General features: G+C 45.2%; 2 protein-coding genes across 2 annotated transcripts in view; one reads left to right on the forward strand and one right to left on the reverse strand.

Annotated features, from left to right (window-relative positions):
* Positions 1-190: 190 nt before the first annotated feature.
* cldnd1a (claudin domain containing 1a) lies at positions 191-18454 on the forward strand. The gene is made up of 4 exons (XM_084110126.1): positions 191-742; positions 886-993; positions 1800-1937; positions 17464-18454. The coding sequence occupies exons 1-4, from the start codon at positions 451-453 to the stop codon at positions 17682-17684; spliced, it is 759 nt and encodes a 252-aa protein (XP_083966252.1). The 5' UTR covers positions 191-450; the 3' UTR covers positions 17685-18454.
* LOC311079952 (N-acyl-aromatic-L-amino acid amidohydrolase (carboxylate-forming) B-like) overlaps positions 18448-18740 on the reverse strand; it is a gene marked incomplete at its 5' end in the record, with an annotated part of 40756 nt that continues 40463 nt past the window's right edge. The window contains one exon of the mRNA XM_084109678.1: positions 18448-18678. Coding sequence (XP_083965804.1) covers positions 18478-18678 — 201 coding nt within the window. The 3' untranslated portion in view covers positions 18448-18477. The remainder of the gene's footprint in view (positions 18679-18740) is intronic.

The following is an 18740-nucleotide window of genomic DNA, read 5'->3' on the forward strand; positions in this document are numbered from 1 at the left end:
TCCCCACAAAGATAGTAAACCAGACATGTGTGTGTGTGTGTGTGTGTGTGTGTGTGTGTGTGTGTGTGTGTGTGTGTGTGTGTGTGAGAGAGAGATAGAGAGAGAGTGTGTGTGTGTGTGTGTGTGTGTGTGTTATTTACAGCAGCATCACACTGGCTCCTATAGTTGAAGAATGACGTTTCTTAAACTACATTACCCATGATTCCTTGCTGCCGGCTCTAAAGCACACAGGAAAACGCATGGATTTACCCGCATATCTGCTTCTAATCGCATGTCTGTTCACATTGAGCCTATGAGCGCATTTACTCTGATTTAAACTGACTGTGATTCTTCTTCTTCAGGGTTTATTCTCAGATCATGGCGTGATGCGGTCGCGCGGAAAATAGGGCACGCAAACACTCGGAGACAGACGCGTTGGTGTCGCTGAGAGACTCATCAAGCCCGGGAGCGATGGTGGATAACCGGCACGCCACAGCCCTGGTCCTCGCCGGGGTTCTGAGCGTCCTGGCGTCCGTGTATCTGTCGGTGTCGCTGGGCTCTCCGCACTGGTACCAGTACACGAGCCCGCCGGTGCGCGCGGAGCACAACGCCTCGGAGCTGCGCGCGCTGCAGGACGAGTTCCTGGACGGAGAGTTCGACGAGAAGAGCGCGAGCGACGCGATGTTCCGCATGAACGGCACGCTCGGGCTCTGGTGGCGCTGCGTTCTGACGCCCACGAACGCGCACTGGTACCGAGAACCCGGTGAATACTGTTATGATCAGCAAGAGGTTTATTGTCGGAATGATTACTGTGATTGTTCTCGGACTGTTTATTATTTATATTCTCCAGACGAACATTTAATTCCCATTCTTGTACATTAATGTTATGTTGTTTGTTTGTTTCAGATCCAAAGATGGTGATTGAGTGTGTGAGCTTCACTCTCTCTCAGCAGTTCATGCCAAAATACAAAGAGCCTGGAAATCACAATAGTGGAGAAGATCTGATACGAACCTGTGAGCAAACACACACTTAACTTTATAACGTTTGAGACGTCAGTAATAAAATACGAGAAAAGAATCAACTGACAGGCAACAGGACAATCAAATACAATAGAACAAATATGTAAATGAAAATGAAATTTAAAAAATGCTTTAATAATATGTGAACAAACTCATGACAACAAATCAAATGTAATCAGCACTGTCAAAATGATCGTATTATTGCGTAATGGATTTATTATTTGGTGTTTTATGATTATAGTTGATTTCTAATAACGGCTGTATTTAAGTCAACTTTATTTCTGTGGCACATGCAGTGTTTCAAAGCAGCTTTACAGAAAATGAGTTCACATTACAGTTTACAGTGATCTGTTATCAGAGTTATGTATTTCAGAAATGTACATATACAAATCACAGTTAGCTAAAAAAGTATTAATTTAAACAATGTAATTATAGTAGAGCTCTACGAGAGTATATATTTTTACATTTTGTGACGATATGATCAATGAAGTAGAGATTTGCTATATAATATTTAACATTTAATCATTTATCAGTCTCAGTGTGGGAGGGAAAGAGAAAATGTGCTTGAAACGCTTGAGAAGCTTGTGTTCATCTAAACACACTGTGTGTGTGTGCAGATCTGTGGAGGTGTCAGTTCTTCCTGCTGCTGGTCACACACACAAACACACACACACACACACACACACACTCACACACACATAAACATACACACTCACTCACATACACACACTCACTCGTATCTGCTCTTTAAACACACTGTGTGTGTGTGTGTGTGTGTGTGTGTGTGTGTGTGTGCTCAGATCTGTGGAGGTGTCAGTTCTTCCTGCCGCTGGTGTCTCTGGGTCTGGTGGTTCTGGGTGGTTTGCTCGGGTTCTGTGCGTGTCTGTGTGGAAGTCTGACGCCGGCGCTCTTCATCGGCCTCATTCACCTCCTTGCAGGTCAGAGTTCCTCTGATGCTGTTTCTGTCCTTCTTCCCTCTGATGCTGTTTCTGTCCATCATTCCTCTGATGCTGTTTCTGTCCTTCTTCCCTCTGATGCTGTTTCTGTCCATCATCCCTCTGATGCTGTTTCTGTCCATCATTCCTCTGATGCTGTTTCTGTCCATCATTCCTCTGATGCTGTTTCTGTCCATCATTCCTCTGATGCTGTTTCTGTCCATCATTCCTCTGATGCTGTTTCTGTCCATCATTCCTCTGATAGTGTTTCTGTCCATCATTCCTCTGATGCTGTTTCTGTCCATCATTCCTCTGGTAGTGTTTCTGTCCATCATCCCTCTGATGCTGTTTCTGTCCATCATTCCTCTGATGCTGTTTCTGTCCATCATTCCTCTGATGCTGTTTCTGTCCATCATTCCTCTGATGCTGTTTCTGTCCATCATTCCTCTGATGCTGTTTCTGTCCATCATTCCTCTGATAGTGTTTCTGTCCATCATTCCTCTGATGCTGTTTCTGTCCATCATTCCTCTGATGCTGGTTCTGTCCTTCTTCCCTCTGATGCTGTTTCTGTCCATCATTCCTCTGATGCTGTTTCTGTCCATCATTCCTCTGATATTGTTTCTGTCCTTCTTCCCTCTGATGCTGTTCTGTCCATCATTCCTCTGATGCTGTTTCTGTCCTTCTTCCCTCTGATGCTGTTTCTGTCCATCATTCCTCTGATAGTGTTTCTGTCCTTCTTCCCTCTGATGCTGTTTCTGTCCATCATCCCTCTGATGCTGTTTCTGTCCATCATCCCTCTGATGCTGTTTCTGTCCATCATTCCTCTGATAGTGTTTCTGTCCATCATCCCTCTGATGCTGTTTCTGTCCATCATCCCTCTGATGCTGTTTCTGTCCATCATTCCTCTGATAGTGTTTCTGTCCTTCTTCCCTCTGATGCTGTTTCTGTCCATCATCCCTCTGATGCTGTTTCTGTCCATCATTCCTCTGATGCTGTTTCTGTCCATCATCCCTCTGATGCTGTTTCTGTCCATCATTCCTCTGATGCTGTTTCTGTCCATCATTCCTCTGATGCTGTTTCTGTCCATCATTCCTCTGATGCTGTTTCTGTCCATCATTCCTCTGATAGTGTTTCTGTCCATCATTCCTCTGATGCTGTTTCTGTCCATCATTCCTCTGGTAGTGTTTCTGTCCATCATCCCTCTGATGCTGTTTCTGTCCATCATTCCTCTGATGCTGTTTCTGTCCATCATTCCTCTGATGCTGTTTCTGTCCATCATTCCTCTGATGCTGTTTCTGTCCATCATTCCTCTGATGCTGTTTCTGTCCATCATTCCTCTGATAGTGTTTCTGTCCATCATTCCTCTGATGCTGTTTCTGTCCATCATTCCTCTGATGCTGGTTCTGTCCTTCTTCCCTCTGATGCTGTTTCTGTCCATCATTCCTCTGATGCTGTTTCTGTCCATCATTCCTCTTATATTGTTTCTGTCCTTCTTCCCTCTGATGCTGTTCTGTCCATCATTCCTCTGATGCTGTTTCTGTCCTTCTTCCCTCTGATGCTGTTTCTGTCCATCATTCCTCTGATAGTGTTTCTGTCCTTCTTCCCTCTGATGCTGTTTCTGTCCTTCTTCCATCTGATGCTGTTTCTGTCCATCATCCCTCTGATGGTGTTTCTGTCCATCATTCCTCTGATGCTGTTTCTGTCCATCATTCCTCTGATGCTGTTTCTGTCCTTCATTCCTCTGATGCTGTTTCTGTCCTTCTTCCCTCTGATGCTGTTTCTGTCCATCATTCCTCTGATGCTGTTTCTGTCCATCATTCCTCTGATAGTGTTTCTGTCCTTCTTCCCTCTGATGCTGTTTCTGTCCTTCTTCCCTCTGATGCTGTTTCTGTCCTTCATTCCTCTGATGCTGTTTCTGTCCATCATTCATCTGATAGTGTTTCTGTCCTTCTTCCCTCTGATGCTGTTTCTTTCCTTCTTCCCTCTGATGCTGTTTCTGTCCTTCTTCCCTCTGATGCTGTTTCTGTCCTTCTTCCCTCTGATGCTGTCCATCATTCCTCTGATGCTGTTTCTGTCCATCATCTCTCTGATAGTGTTTCTGTCCATCATCCCTCTGATGCTGTTTCTGTCCATCATTCCTCTGATGCTGTTCTGTCCATCATTCCTCTGATGCTGTTTCTGTCCATCATCTCTCTGATAGTGTTTCTGTCCATCATTCCTCTGATGCTGTTTCTGTCCTTCATTCCTCTGATGCTGTTCTGTCCATCATTCCTCTGATGCTGTTTCTGTCCATCATCCCTCTGATGCTGTTTCTGTCCATCATCCCTCTGATGCTGTTTCTGTACATCATTCCTCTGATAGTGTTTCTGTCCATCATCCCTCTGATGCTGTTTCTGCTGTCCATCATTCCTCTGGTAGTGTTTCTGTCCATCATTCTTCTGATGCTGTTTCTGTCCATCATTCCTCTGATGCTGTTTCTGTCCATCATCCCTCTGATAATGTTTCTGTCCATCATCCCTCTGATGCTGTTTCTGTCCTTCATCCCTCTTATGCTGTTTCTGTCCTTCTTCCCTCTGATGCTGTTTCTGTCCTTCATCCCTCTGATAGTGTTTCTGTCCATCATCCCTCTGATGCTGTTTCTGTCCATCATTCCTCTGATGCTGTTTCTGTCCATCATTCTTCTGATGCTGTTTCTGTCCATCATTCCTCTGATGCTGTTTCTGTCCATCATCCCTCTGATAATGTTTCTGTCCTTCATCCCTCTGATGCTGTTTCTGCTGTCCTTCATCCCTCTGATGCTGTTTCTGTCCATCATCCCTCTAATGCTGTTCTGTCCATCATCCCTCTGATGCTGTTTCTGTCCATCATTCCTTTGATGCTGTTTCTGTCCATCATCCCTCTGATGCTGTTTCTGTCCTTCTTCCCTCTGATGCTGTTTCTGTCCTTCATTCCTCTGGTAGTGTTTCTGTCCATCATTCTTCTGATGCTGTTTCTGTCCATCATTCCTCTAATGCTGTTTCTGTCCATCATCCCTCTGATAATGTTTCTGTCCATCATCCCTCTGATGCTGTTTCTGTCCTTCATCCCTCTGATGCTGTTTCTGTCCTTCATCCCTCTGATGCTGTTTCTGTCCATCATTCCTCTGATGCTGTTTCTGTCCATCATCCCTCTGATGCTGTTTCTGCTGTCCATCATTCCTCTGATGCTGTTCTGTCCATCATTCCTCTGATAGTGTTTCTGTCCATCATTCCTCTGGTAGTGTTTCTGTCCATCATCCCTCTGATGCTGTTTCTGTCCTTCATCCCTCTGATGCTGTTTCTGTCCATCATTCCTCTGATAATGTTTCTGTCCATCATCCCTCTGATGCTGTTTCTGTCCATCATCCCTCTGATGCTGTTTCTGTCCTTTATCCCTCTGATGCTGTTTCTCTCCATCTTCCCTCTGATGCTGTTTCTGTCCATCATCCCTCTGATGCTGTTTCTGTCCTTCATCCCTCTGATGCTGTTTCTGTCCTCCTTTCCTCTGATGCTGTTTCTGTCCTTCATTCCTCTGATAGTGTTTCTGTCCATCATCCCTCTGATGCTGTTTCTGCTGTCCATCATTCCTCTGGTAGTGTTTCTGTCCATCATTCTTCTGATGCTGTTTCTGTCCATCATTCCTCTGATGCTGTTTCTGTCCATCATCCCTCTGATAATGTTTCTGTCCATCATCCCTCTGATGCTGTTTCTGTCCTTCATCCCTCTTATGCTGTTTCTGTCCTTCTTCCCTCTGATGCTGTTTCTGTCCTTCATCCCTCTGATAGTGTTTCTGTCCATCATCCCTCTGATGCTGTTTCTGTCCATCATTCCTCTGATGCTGTTTCTGTCCATCATTCTTCTGATGCTGTTTCTGTCCATCATTCCTCTGATGCTGTTTCTGTCCATCATCCCTCTGATAATGTTTCTGTCCTTCATCCCTCTGATGCTGTTTCTGCTGTCCTTCATCCCTCTGATGCTGTTTCTGTCCATCATCCCTCTAATGCTGTTCTGTCCATCATCCCTCTGATGCTGTTTCTGTCCATCATTCCTCTGATGCTGTTTCTGTCCATCATCCCTCTGATGCTGTTTCTGTCCTTCTTCCCTCTGATGCTGTTTCTGTCCTTCATTCCTCTGGTAGTGTTTCTGTCCATCATTCCTCTGGTAGTGTTTCTGTCCATCATTCTTCTGATGCTGTTTCTGTCCATCATTCCTCTAATGCTGTTTCTGTCCATCATCCCTCTGATAATGTTTCTGTCCATCATCCCTCTGATGCTGTTTCTGTCCTTCATCCCTCTGATGCTGTTTCTGTCCTTCATCCCTCTGATGCTGTTTCTGTCCATCATTCCTCTGATGCTGTTTCTGTCCATCATCCCTCTGATGCTGTTTCTGCTGTCCATCATTCCTCTGATGCTGTTCTGTCCATCATTCCTCTGATAGTGTTTCTGTCCATCATTCCTCTGATGCTGTTTCTGTCCTTCATCCCTCCGATGCTGTTTCTGTCCATCATTCCTCTGATAATGTTTCTGTCCTTCATCCCTCTGATGCTGTTTCTGTCCTTCATCCCTCTGATGCTGTTTCTGTCCATCATCCCTCTGATGCTGTTTCTGCTGTCCATCATTCCTCTGATGCTGTTCTGTCCATCATTCCTCTGATAGTGTTTCTGTCCATCATTCCTCTGATGCTGTTTCTGTCCTTCATCCCTCCGATGCTGTTTCTGTCCATCATTCCTCTGATAGTGTTTCTGTCCATCATCCCTCTGATGCTGTTTCTGTCCTTCATCCCTCCGATGCTGTTTCTGTCCATCATTCCTCTGATAATGTTTCTGTCCATCATCCCTCTGATGCTGTTTCTGTCCATCATCCCTCTGATGCTGTTTCTGTCCTTTATCCCTCTGATGCTGTTTCTCTCCATCTTCCCTCTGATGCTGTTTCTGTCCATCATCCCTCTGATGCTGTTTCTGTCCTCCTTTCCTCTGATGCTGTTTCTGTCCTTCATTCCTCTGATAGTGTTTCTGTCCATCATCCCTCTGATGCTGTTTCTGTCCATCATTCCTCTGATAGTGTTTCTGTCCATCATCCCTCTGATGCTGTTTCTGTCCTTTATCCCTCTGATGCTGTTTCTCTCCATCTTCCCTCTGATGCTGTTTCTGTCCTTCATCCCTCTGATGCTGTTTCTGTCCTCCTTTCCTCTGATGCTGTTTCTGTCCTTCATTCCTCTGATAGTGTTTCTGTCCATCATCCCTCTGATGCTGTTTCTGTCCATCATTCCTCTGATAGTGTTTCTGTCCATCATCCCTCTGATGCTGTTTCTGCTGTCCATCATTCCTCTGATAGTGTTTCTGTCCTTCATCCATCTGATGCTATTTCTGTCCACCATTCCTCTGATGCTGTTTCTGTCCATCATCCCTCTGATAATGTTTCTGTCCTTCATCCCTCTGATGCTGTTTCTGTCCATCATCCCTCTGATGCTGTTTCTGTCCATCATTCCTCTAATGCTGTTTCTGTCCTTCATCCCTCTGATAGTGTTTCTGTCCATCATCCCTCTGATGCTGTTTCTGTCCTTCATCCCTCTGATGCTGTTTCTGTCCTTCATCCCTCTGATAGTGTTTGTCCATCATCCCTCTGATGCTGTTTCTGTCCTTCTTCCCTCTGATGCTGTTTCTGTCCTTCTTCCCTCTGATGCTGTTTCTGTCCTTCATCCCTCTGATAGTGTTTCTGTCCATCATCCCTCTGATGCTGTTTCTGTCCTTCTTCCCTCTGATGCTGTTTCTGTCCTTCACCCCTCTGATAGTGTTTCTGTCCATCATCCCTCTGATGCTGTTTCTGTCCTTCATCCCTCTGATGCTGTTTCTGTCCATCATTCCTCTGATGGTGTTTCTGTCCTTCATCCCTCTGATGCTGTTTCTGTCCTTCTTCCCTCTGATGCTGTTTCTGTCCTTCACCCCTCTGATAGTGTTTCTGTCCATCATCCCTCTGATGCTGTTTCTGTCCATCATCCCTCTGATGCTGTTTCTGTCCATCATTCCTCTGATGCTGTTTCTGTCCATCATTCCTCTGATGCTGTTTCTGTCCATCATTCCTCTGATGCTGTTTCTGTCCATCATCCCTCTGATGCTGTTTCTGTCCTTCATCCCTCTGATGCTGTTTCTGTCCATCATCCCTCTGATGCTGTTTCTGTCCATCATTCCTCTGATGCTGTTTCTGTCCATCATCCCTCTGATGCTGTTTCTGCTGTCCATCATTCCTCTGATGCTGTTCTGTCCATCATTCCTCTGATAGTGTTTCTGTCCATCATTCCTCTGGTAGTGTTTCTGTCCATCATCCCTCTGATGCTGTTTCTGTCCTTCATCCCTCTGATGCTGTTTCTGTCCATCATTCCTCTGATAATGTTTCTGTCCATCATCCCTCTGATGCTGTTTCTCTCCATCTTCCCTCTGATGCTGTTTCTGTCCTTTATCCCTCTGATGCTGTTTCTGTCCATCATCCCTCTGATGCTGTTTCTGTCCTTCATCCCTCTGATGCTGTTTCTGTCCTCCTTTCCTCTGATGCTGTTTCTGTCCTTCATTCCTCTGATAGTGTTTCTGTCCATCATCCCTCTGATGCTGTTTCTGTCCATCATTCTTCTGATAGTGTTTCTGTCCATCATCCCTCTGATGCTGTTTCTGCTGTCCATCATTCCTCTGGTAGTGTTTCTGTCCATCATTCTTCTGATGCTGTTTCTGTCCATCATTCCTCTGATGCTGTTTCTGTCCATCATCCCTCTGATAATGTTTCTGTCCATCATCCCTCTGATGCTGTTTCTGTCCTTCATCCCTCTGATGCTGTTTCTGTCCTTCTTCCCTCTGATGCTGTTTCTGTCCTTCATCCCTCTGATAGTGTTTCTGTCCATCATCCCTCTGATGCTGTTTCTGTCCATCATTCCTCTGATGCTGTTTCTGTCCATCATTCTTCTGATGCTGTTTCTGTCCATCATTCCTCTGATGCTGTTTCTGTCCTTCTTCCCTCTGATGCTGTTTCTGTCCATCATTCCTCTGATGCTGTTTCTGTCCATCATTCCTCTGATAGTGTTTCTGTCCTTCTTCCTTCTGATGCTGTTTCTGTCCATCATTCCTCTGATAGTGTTTCTGTCCTTCTTCCTTCTGATGCTGTTTCTGTCCATCATTCCTCTGATAGTGTTTCTGTCCATCATTCCTCTGATGCTGTTTCTGTCCTTCTTCCCTCTGATGCTGTTTCTGTCCTTCATCCCTCTGATGCTGTTTCTGTCCATCATTCCTCTGATGGTGTTTCTGTCCATCATTCCCCTGATGCTGTTTCTGTCCATCATTCCTCTGATGCTGTTTCTGTCCTTCATTCCTCTGATGCTGTTTCTGTCCTTCTTCCCTCTGATGCTGTTTCTGTCCATCATTCCTCTGATAGTGTTTCTGTCCATCATTCCTCTGATGCTGTTTCTGTCCATCATTCCTCTGATGCTGTTTCTGTCCATCATTCCTCTGATGCTGTTTCTGTCCTTCATTCCTCTGATGCTGTTTCTGTCCTTCTTCCCTATGATGCTGTTTCTGTCCATCATTTCTTTGATGCTGTTTCTGTCCATCATTCATCTGATGCTGTTTCTGTCCATCATTCCTCTGATAGTGTTTCTGTCCTTCTTCCCTCTGATGCTGTTTCTGTCCTTCTTCCCTCTGATGCTGTTTCTGTCCTTCATTCCTCTGATGCTGTTTCTGTCCATCATTCATCTGATAGTGTTTCTGTCCTTCTTCTCTCTGATGCTGTTTCTGTCCTTCTTCCCTCTGATGCTGTTTCTGTCCTTCATTCCTCTGATGCTGTTTCTGTCCTTCTTCCCTCTGATGCTGTTTCTGTCCTTCTTCTCTCTGATGCTGTCCATCATTCCTCTGATGCTGTTTCTGTCCATCATCTCTCTGATAGTGTTTCTGTCCATCATTCCTCTGGTAGTGTTTCTGTCCATCATTCCTCTGATGCTGTTTCTGTCCTTCATCCCTCTGATGCTGTTTCTGTCCATCATTCCTCTGATAATGTTTCTGTCCATCATCCCTCTGATGCTGTTTCTCTCCATCTTCCCTCTGATGCTGTTTCTGTCCTTTATCCCTCTGATGCTGTTTCTGTCCATCATCCCTCTGATGCTGTTTCTGTCCTTCTTCCCTCTGATGCTGTTTCTGTCCTTCATCCCTCTGATGCTGTTTCTGTCCATCATTCCTCTGATGGTGTTTCTGTCCATCATTCCCCTGATGCTGTTTCTGTCCATCATTCCTCTGATGCTGTTTCTGTCCTTCATTCCTCTGATGCTGTTTCTGTCCTTCTTCCCTCTGATGCTGTTTCTGTCCATCATTCCTCTGATAGTGTTTCTGTCCATCATTCCTCTGATGCTGTTTCTGTCCATCATTCCTCTGATGCTGTTTCTGTCCATCATTCCTCTGATGCTGTTTCTGTCCTTCATTCCTCTGATGCTGTTTCTGTCCTTCTTCCCTATGATGCTGTTTCTGTCCATCATTTCTTTGATGCTGTTTCTGTCCATCATTCATCTGATGCTGTTTCTGTCCATCATTCCTCTGATAGTGTTTCTGTCCTTCTTCCCTCTGATGCTGTTTCTGTCCTTCTTCCCTCTGATGCTGTTTCTGTCCTTCATTCCTCTGATGCTGTTTCTGTCCATCATTCATCTGATAGTGTTTCTGTCCTTCTTCTCTCTGATGCTGTTTCTGTCCTTCTTCCCTCTGATGCTGTTTCTGTCCTTCATTCCTCTGATGCTGTTTCTGTCCTTCTTCCCTCTGATGCTGTTTCTGTCCTTCTTCTCTCTGATGCTGTCCATCATTCCTCTGATGCTGTTTCTGTCCATCATCTCTCTGATAGTGTTTCTGTCCATCATTCCTCTGGTAGTGTTTCTGTCCATCATCCCTCTGATGCTGTTTCTGTCCTTCATCCCTCTGATGCTGTTTCTGTCCATCATTCCTCTGATAATGTTTCTGTCCATCATCCCTCTGATGCTGTTTCTCTCCATCTTCCCTCTGATGCTGTTTCTGTCCTTTATCCCTCTGATGCTGTTTCTGTCCATCATCCCTCTGATGCTGTTTCTGTCCTTCATCCCTCTGATGCTGTTTCTGTCCTCCTTTCCTCTGATGCTGTTTCTGTCCTTCATTCCTCTGATAGTGTTTCTGTCCATCATCCCTCTGATGCTGTTTCTGTCCATCATTCTTCTGATAGTGTTTCTGTCCATCATCCCTCTGATGCTGTTTCTGCTGTCCATCATTCCTCTGGTAGTGTTTCTGTCCTTCTTCCCTCTGATGCTGTTTCTGTCCTTCATCCCTCTGATAGTGTTTCTGTCCATCATTTCTTTGATGCTGTTTCTGTCCATCATTCATCTGATGCTGTTTCTGTCCTTCATCCCTCTGATGCTGTTTCTGTCCTTCTTCCCTCTGATGCTGTTTCTGTCCTTCATCCCTCTGATAGTGTTTCTGTCCATCATCCCTCTGATGCTGTTTCTGTCCATCATTCCTCTGATGCTGTTTCTGTCCATCATTCTTCTGATGCTGTTTCTGTCCATCATTCCTCTGATGCTGTTTCTGTCCTTCTTCCCTCTGATGCTGTTTCTGTCCATCATTCCTCTGATGCTGTTTCTGTCCATCATTCCTCTGATAGTGTTTCTGTCCTTCTTCCTTCTGATGCTGTTTCTGTCCATCATTCCTCTGATAGTGTTTCTGTCCTTCTTCCTTCTGATGCTGTTTCTGTCCATCATTCCTCTGATAGTGTTTCTGTCCATCATTCCTCTGATGCTGTTTCTGTCCTTCTTCCCTCTGATGCTGTTTCTGTCCTTCATCCCTCTGATGCTGTTTCTGTCCATCATTCCTCTGATGGTGTTTCTGTCCATCATTCCCCTGATGCTGTTTCTGTCCATCATTCCTCTGATGCTGTTTCTGTCCTTCATTCCTCTGATGCTGTTTCTGTCCTTCTTCCCTCTGATGCTGTTTCTGTCCATCATTCCTCTGATAGTGTTTCTGTCCATCATTCCTCTGATGCTGTTTCTGTCCATCATTCCTCTGATGCTGTTTCTGTCCATCATTCCTCTGATGCTGTTTCTGTCCTTCATTCCTCTGATGCTGTTTCTGTCCTTCTTCCCTATGATGCTGTTTCTGTCCATCATTTCTTTGATGCTGTTTCTGTCCATCATTCATCTGATGCTGTTTCTGTCCATCATTCCTCTGATAGTGTTTCTGTCCTTCTTCCCTCTGATGCTGTTTCTGTCCTTCTTCCCTCTGATGCTGTTTCTGTCCTTCATTCCTCTGATGCTGTTTCTGTCCATCATTCATCTGATAGTGTTTCTGTCCTTCTTCTCTCTGATGCTGTTTCTGTCCTTCTTCCCTCTGATGCTGTTTCTGTCCTTCATTCCTCTGATGCTGTTTCTGTCCTTCTTCCCTCTGATGCTGTTTCTGTCCTTCTTCTCTCTGATGCTGTCCATCATTCCTCTGATGCTGTTTCTGTCCATCATCTCTCTGATAGTGTTTCTGTCCATCATCCCTCTGATGCTGTTTCTGTCCATCATTCCTCTGATGCTGTTTCTGTCCTTCATCCCTCTGATGCTGTTTCTGTCCTTCTTCCCTCTGATGCTGTTTCTGTCCATCATTCCTCTGATGCTGTTTCTGTCCATCATCTCTCTGATAGTGTTTCTGTCCATCATTCCTCTGATGCTGTTTCTGTCCTTCATTCCTCTGATGCTGTTTCTGTCCATCATCCCTCTGATGCTGTTTCTGCTGTCCATCATTCCTCTGATGCTGTTTCTGTCCATCATCCCTCTGATGCTGTTTCTGCTGTCCATCATTCCTCTGATGCTGTTTCTGTCCATCATTCCTCTGATGCTGTTCTGTCCATCATTCCTCTGATAGTGTTTCTGTCCATCATCCCTCTGATGCTGTTTCTGTCCATCATTCCTCTGGTAGTGTTTCTGTCCATCATCCCTCTGATGCTGTTTCTGTCCTTCATCCCTCTGATCCTGTTTCTGTCCTTCATCCCTCTGATGCTGTTTCTGTCCATCATTCCTCTGGTAGTGTTTCTGTCCATCATCCCTCTGATGCTGTTTCTGTCCTTCATCCCTCTGATGCTGTTTCTGTCCTTCATCCCTCTGATGCTGTTTCTGTCCATCATTCCTCTGATAATGTTTCTGTCCATCATCCCCCTGATGCTGTTTCTGTCCTTCATCCCTCTGATGCTGTTTCTCTCCATCATTCCTCTGGTAGTGTTTCTGTCCATCATCCCTCTGATGCTGTTTCTGTCCATCATTCCTCTGATAATGTTTCTGTCCATCATCCCCCTGATGCTGTTTCTGTCCTTCATCCCTCTGATGCTGTTTCTGTCCATCATTCCTCTGGTAGTGTTTCTGTCCATCATTCCTCTGATGCTGTTTCTGTCCTTCATCCCTCTGATGCTGTTTCTGTCCTTCATCCCTCTGATGCTGTTTCTGTCCTTCATCCCTCTGATGCTGTTTCTGTCCATCATTCCTCTGGTAGTGTTTCTGTCCATCATCCCTCTGATGCTGTTTCTGTCCTTCATCCCTCTGATGCTGTTTCTGTCCTTCATTCCTCTGATGCTGTTTCTGTCCATCATTCCTCTGATAATGTTTCTGTCCATCATCCCCCTGATGCTGTTTCTGTCCTTCATCCCTCTGATGCTGTTTCTCTCCATCTTCCCTCTGATGCTGTTTCTGTCCTTCATCCCTCTGATGCTGTTTCTGTCCTTCATCCATCTGATGCTGTTTCTGTCCTTCATCCCTCTGATGCTGTTTCTGTCCATCATCCCCCTGATGCTGTTTCTGCTGTCCATCATTCCTCTGATAGTGTTTCTGTCCTTCATCCATCTGATGCTGTTTCTGTCCATCATCCCTCTGATGCTGTTTCTGTCCTTCATCCCTCTGATGCTGTTTCTGTCCTCCTTTCCTCTGATGCTGTTTCTGTCCTTCATTCCTCTGATAGTGTTTCTGTCCATCATCCCTCTGATGCTGTTTCTGTCCATCATTCCTCTGATAGTGTTTCTGTCCTTCATCCATCTGATGCTGTTTCTGTCCTTCATCCCTCTGATGCTGTTTCTGTCCATCATCCCTCTGATGCTGTTTCTGTCCTTCATCCCTCTGATGCTGTTTCTGTCCATCATCCCTCTGATGCTGTTTCTGTCCATCATTCCTCTAATGCTGTTTCTGTCCTTCATCCCTCTGATAGTGTTTCTGTCCATCATCCCTCTGATGCTGTTTCTGTCCTTCATCCCTCTGATGCTGTTTCTGTCCTTCATCCCTCTGATAGTGTTTGTCCATCATCCCTCTGATGCTGTTTCTGTCCTTCTTCCCTCTGATGCTGTTTCTGTCCTTCTTCCCTCTGATGCTGTTTCTGTCCTTCATCCCTCTGATGGTGTTTCTGTCCTTCATCCCTCTGATGCTGTTTCTGTCCTTCTTCCCTCTGATGCTGTTTCTGTCCTTCACCCCTCTTATAGTGTTTCTGTCCATCATCCCTCTGATGCTGTTTCTGTCCATCATCCCTCTGATGCTGTTTCTGTCCATCATTCCTCTGATGCTGTTTCTGTCCATCATTCCTCTGATGCTGTTTCTGTCCATCATTCCTCTGATGCTGTTTCTGTCCTTCATTCCTCTGATGCTGTTTCTGTCCTTCTTCCCTATGATGCTGTTTCTGTCCATCATTTCTTTGATGCTGTTTCTGTCCATCATTCATCTGATGCTGTTTCTGTCCATCATTCCTCTGATAGTGTTTCTGTCCTTCTTCCCTCTGATGCTGTTTCTGTCCTTCTTCCCTCTGATGCTGTTTCTGTCCTTCATTCCTCTGATGCTGTTTCTGTCCATCATTCATCTGATAGTGTTTCTGTCCTTCTTCTCTCTGATGCTGTTTCTGTCCTTCTTCCCTCTGATGCTGTTTCTGTCCTTCATTCCTCTGATGCTGTTTCTGTCCTTCTTCCCTCTGATGCTGTTTCTGTCCTTCTTCTCTCTGATGCTGTCCATCATTCCTCTGATGCTGTTTCTGTCCATCATCTCTCTGATAGTGTTTCTGTCCATCATCCCTCTGATGCTGTTTCTGTCCATCATTCCTCTGATGCTGTTTCTGTCCTTCATCCCTCTGATGCTGTTTCTGTCCTTCTTCCCTCTGATGCTGTTTCTGTCCATCATTCCTCTGATGCTGTTTCTGTCCATCATCTCTCTGATAGTGTTTCTGTCCATCATTCCTCTGATGCTGTTTCTGTCCTTCATTCCTCTGATGCTGTTTCTGTCCATCATCCCTCTGATGCTGTTTCTGCTGTCCATCATTCCTCTGATGCTGTTTCTGTCCATCATCCCTCTGATGCTGTTTCTGCTGTCCATCATTCCTCTGATGCTGTTTCTGTCCATCATTCCTCTGATGCTGTTCTGTCCATCATTCCTCTGATAGTGTTTCTGTCCATCATCCCTCTGATGCTGTTTCTGTCCATCATTCCTCTGGTAGTGTTTCTGTCCATCATCCCTCTGATGCTGTTTCTGTCCTTCATCCCTCTGATCCTGTTTCTGTCCTTCATCCCTCTGATGCTGTTTCTGTCCATCATTCCTCTGGTAGTGTTTCTGTCCATCATCCCTCTGATGCTGTTTCTGTCCTTCATCCCTCTGATGCTGTTTCTGTCCTTCATCCCTCTGATGCTGTTTCTGTCCATCATTCCTCTGATAATGTTTCTGTCCATCATCCCCCTGATGCTGTTTCTGTCCTTCATCCCTCTGATGCTGTTTCTCTCCATCATTCCTCTGGTAGTGTTTCTGTCCATCATCCCTCTGATGCTGTTTCTGTCCATCATTCCTCTGATAATGTTTCTGTCCATCATCCCCCTGATGCTGTTTCTGTCCTTCATCCCTCTGATGCTGTTTCTGTCCATCATTCCTCTGGTAGTGTTTCTGTCCATCATTCCTCTGATGCTGTTTCTGTCCTTCATCCCTCTGATGCTGTTTCTGTCCTTCATCCCTCTGATGCTGTTTCTGTCCTTCATCCCTCTGATGCTGTTTCTGTCCATCATTCCTCTGGTAGTGTTTCTGTCCATCATCCCTCTGATGCTGTTTCTGTCCTTCATCCCTCTGATGCTGTTTCTGTCCTTCATCCCTCTGATGCTGTTTCTCTCCATCTTCCCTCTGATGCTGTTTCTGTCCTTCATCCCTCTGATGCTGTTTCTGTCCTTCATCCATCTGATGCTGTTTCTGTCCTTCATCCCTCTGATGCTGTTTCTGTCCATCATCCCCCTGATGCTGTTTCTGCTGTCCATCATTCCTCTGATAGTGTTTCTGTCCTTCATCCATCTGATGCTGTTTCTGTCCATCATCCCTCTGATGCTGTTTCTGTCCTTCATCCCTCTGATGCTGTTTCTGTCCTCCTTTCCTCTGATGCTGTTTCTGTCCTTCATTCCTCTGATAGTGTTTCTGTCCATCATCCCTCTGATGCTGTTTCTGTCCATCATTCCTCTGATAGTGTTTCTGTCCTTCATCCATCTGATGCTGTTTCTGTCCTTCATCCCTCTGATGCTGTTTCTGTCCATCATCCCTCTGATGCTGTTTCTGTCCTTCATCCCTCTGATGCTGTTTCTGTCCATCATCCCTCTGATGCTGTTTCTGTCCATCATTCCTCTAATGCTGTTTCTGTCCTTCATCCCTCTGATAGTGTTTCTGTCCATCATCCCTCTGATGCTGTTTCTGTCCTTCATCCCTCTGATGCTGTTTCTGTCCTTCATCCCTCTGATAGTGTTTGTCCATCATCCCTCTGATGCTGTTTCTGTCCTTCTTCCCTCTGATGCTGTTTCTGTCCTTCTTCCCTCTGATGCTGTTTCTGTCCTTCATCCCTCTGATGGTGTTTCTGTCCTTCATCCCTCTGATGCTGTTTCTGTCCTTCTTCCCTCTGATGCTGTTTCTGTCCTTCACCCCTCTTATAGTGTTTCTGTCCATCATCCCTCTGATGCTGTTTCTGTCCATCATCCCTCTGATGCTGTTTCTGTCCATCATTCCTCTGATGCTGTTTCTGTCCATCATTCCTCTGATGCTGTTTCTGTCCATCATCCCTCTGATGCTGTTTCTGTCCTTCATCCCTCTGATGCTGTTTCTGTCCATCATCCCTCTGATGCTGTTTCTGTCCATCATTCCTCTGATGCTGTTTCTGTCCATCATTCCTCTGATAGTGTTTCTGTCCTTCATCCCTCTGATAGTGTTTCTGTCCTTCTTCGCTCTGATGCTGTTTCTGCTGTCCTTCATTCCTCTGATGCTGTTTCTGTCCATCATCCCTCTGATGCTGTTTCTGTCCATCATTCCTCTGATAGTGTTTCTGTCCATCATTCCTCTGATGCTGTTTCTGTCCATCATTCCTCTGATAGTGTTTCTGTCCATCATCCCTCTGATGCGGTTTCTGTCCATCATTCCTCTGATGCTGTTTCTGTCCATCATTCCTCTGATGCTGTTTCTGTCCTTCATCCTTCTGATTCTGTCCTCAGTTTTGCTTTCTTTGTCCTCAGGTGTGTGTTCTTTGGCCACCGTCTGCTGTTTCCTGGCCGGGACCGACCTGCTGCACCGCGTGTCGGTGTTGCCGGATCGTGTGGATGGCTCTCTGGGCTGGTCTCTTTATCTGGCGCTCGTCGCGTCTCCGCTGCACATGATGGCCGCCGCGCTGCTAATGTGGGCGGCTCGCAGTCATAGCCAGAGCTACGACCGCATGACAGTGTACAGAGTGGCTTGAATGATGGATGACAGATCAGATCATTAATGGAAGCTACACTAAACACTGAATCTGTTGTACATAAATGTCTTCAATGTGTTGTTGAAGAGCGACAACTGCTAGTCAGAAAGACAATTGTGTTTTGAGAATGTCAGATGCACTTTCAAGAGATAATGAGCCCTTACGTGTGTGTGTGTGTGTGTGTGTGTGTGTGTGAGAGAGAGAGAAAGAGAGAGAGAGAGAGAGAGAGAGAGAGTGAGTGTGTGTATTAGTTTGAGCACAGGTAAACTTTCCCTCAGTGCTTGTGAATCTGTCATATCAGACTTTAGGATTTTCCTCAGTATTAGAAACAGCTTGACTTCTGGTGTTTTAGCTTTAGTGAAGTAGCATGAACAGCCAGGAATTCTGATGTGTCCTGCATTTAATGTATTAATCCTATTTATTTATTTATTACAATCATTTTTATTTATTTCTGTACAATTTATTTGGTCATTTCTATTAAGTTATAAAACAGCTGAATGTGTGATGATAGTTGTCAGTGTTCGTGGTTGATGTTGCTTCCGGTTCATTTGTAACACTGGAAATGGAAGGTCAGTTGCACTGCATTGTGGGATACAGTATCACTGCAGGTATTGGTCGAAGTATTCTATGATCTGTGTATTTATGCCTATAGAAACATCATATGTGCACCATATATGTAGAAAATGTATGTTTTTCTGAACATATTAAGGTTGACTGTTTTTCACACATGCAGTGTTCAGTTTTCATCAGTAATAAACTCATCAAACTCATGTTGATGTTTTCTGTCTTCTGTTCATCTCTGTGTGTCTGAGCGGACAGAAGGAATCTCCACTCTTCTCTTCCTGGCAAGGGAAAGAGCCACACCTTTCTCGTAGTACGCAGCCTCGTTAATGAAGAACGGATAGAGCGCTGCTTTTCCTCTGTAGCGCAGCGTTTCTCCGGAGAAGGACAGGAACATGGGATCTCCAGGATGGAGGAGACAGAAGTCCCTGTCCTGAGCGGAGAGACAGAGAGGATTTACACTGCCGTTCATCAGCAGCAACGTTTCTACAAGAC

Source organism: Abramis brama, assembly GCF_963993115.1.
Source record: "Abramis brama genome assembly, chromosome: 3".
NCBI lineage: Eukaryota > Metazoa > Chordata > Actinopteri > Cypriniformes > Leuciscidae > Abramis > Abramis brama.

Excerpts from the sequence above, each read along its gene's own strand:
- cldnd1a (XM_084110126.1), top strand. The coding sequence starts at position 451 with ATGGTGGATAACCGGCACGCCACAGCCCTGGTCCTCGCCGGGGTTCTG. Across the intron at positions 994-1,799 it reads AGAAGATCTGATACGAACCT|ATCTGTGGAGGTGTCAGTTC; the intron begins GTGAGCAAACAC and ends GTGTGTGCTCAG. Across the intron at positions 1,938-17,463 it reads CCTCATTCACCTCCTTGCAG|GTGTGTGTTCTTTGGCCACC; the intron begins GTCAGAGTTCCT and ends CTTTGTCCTCAG.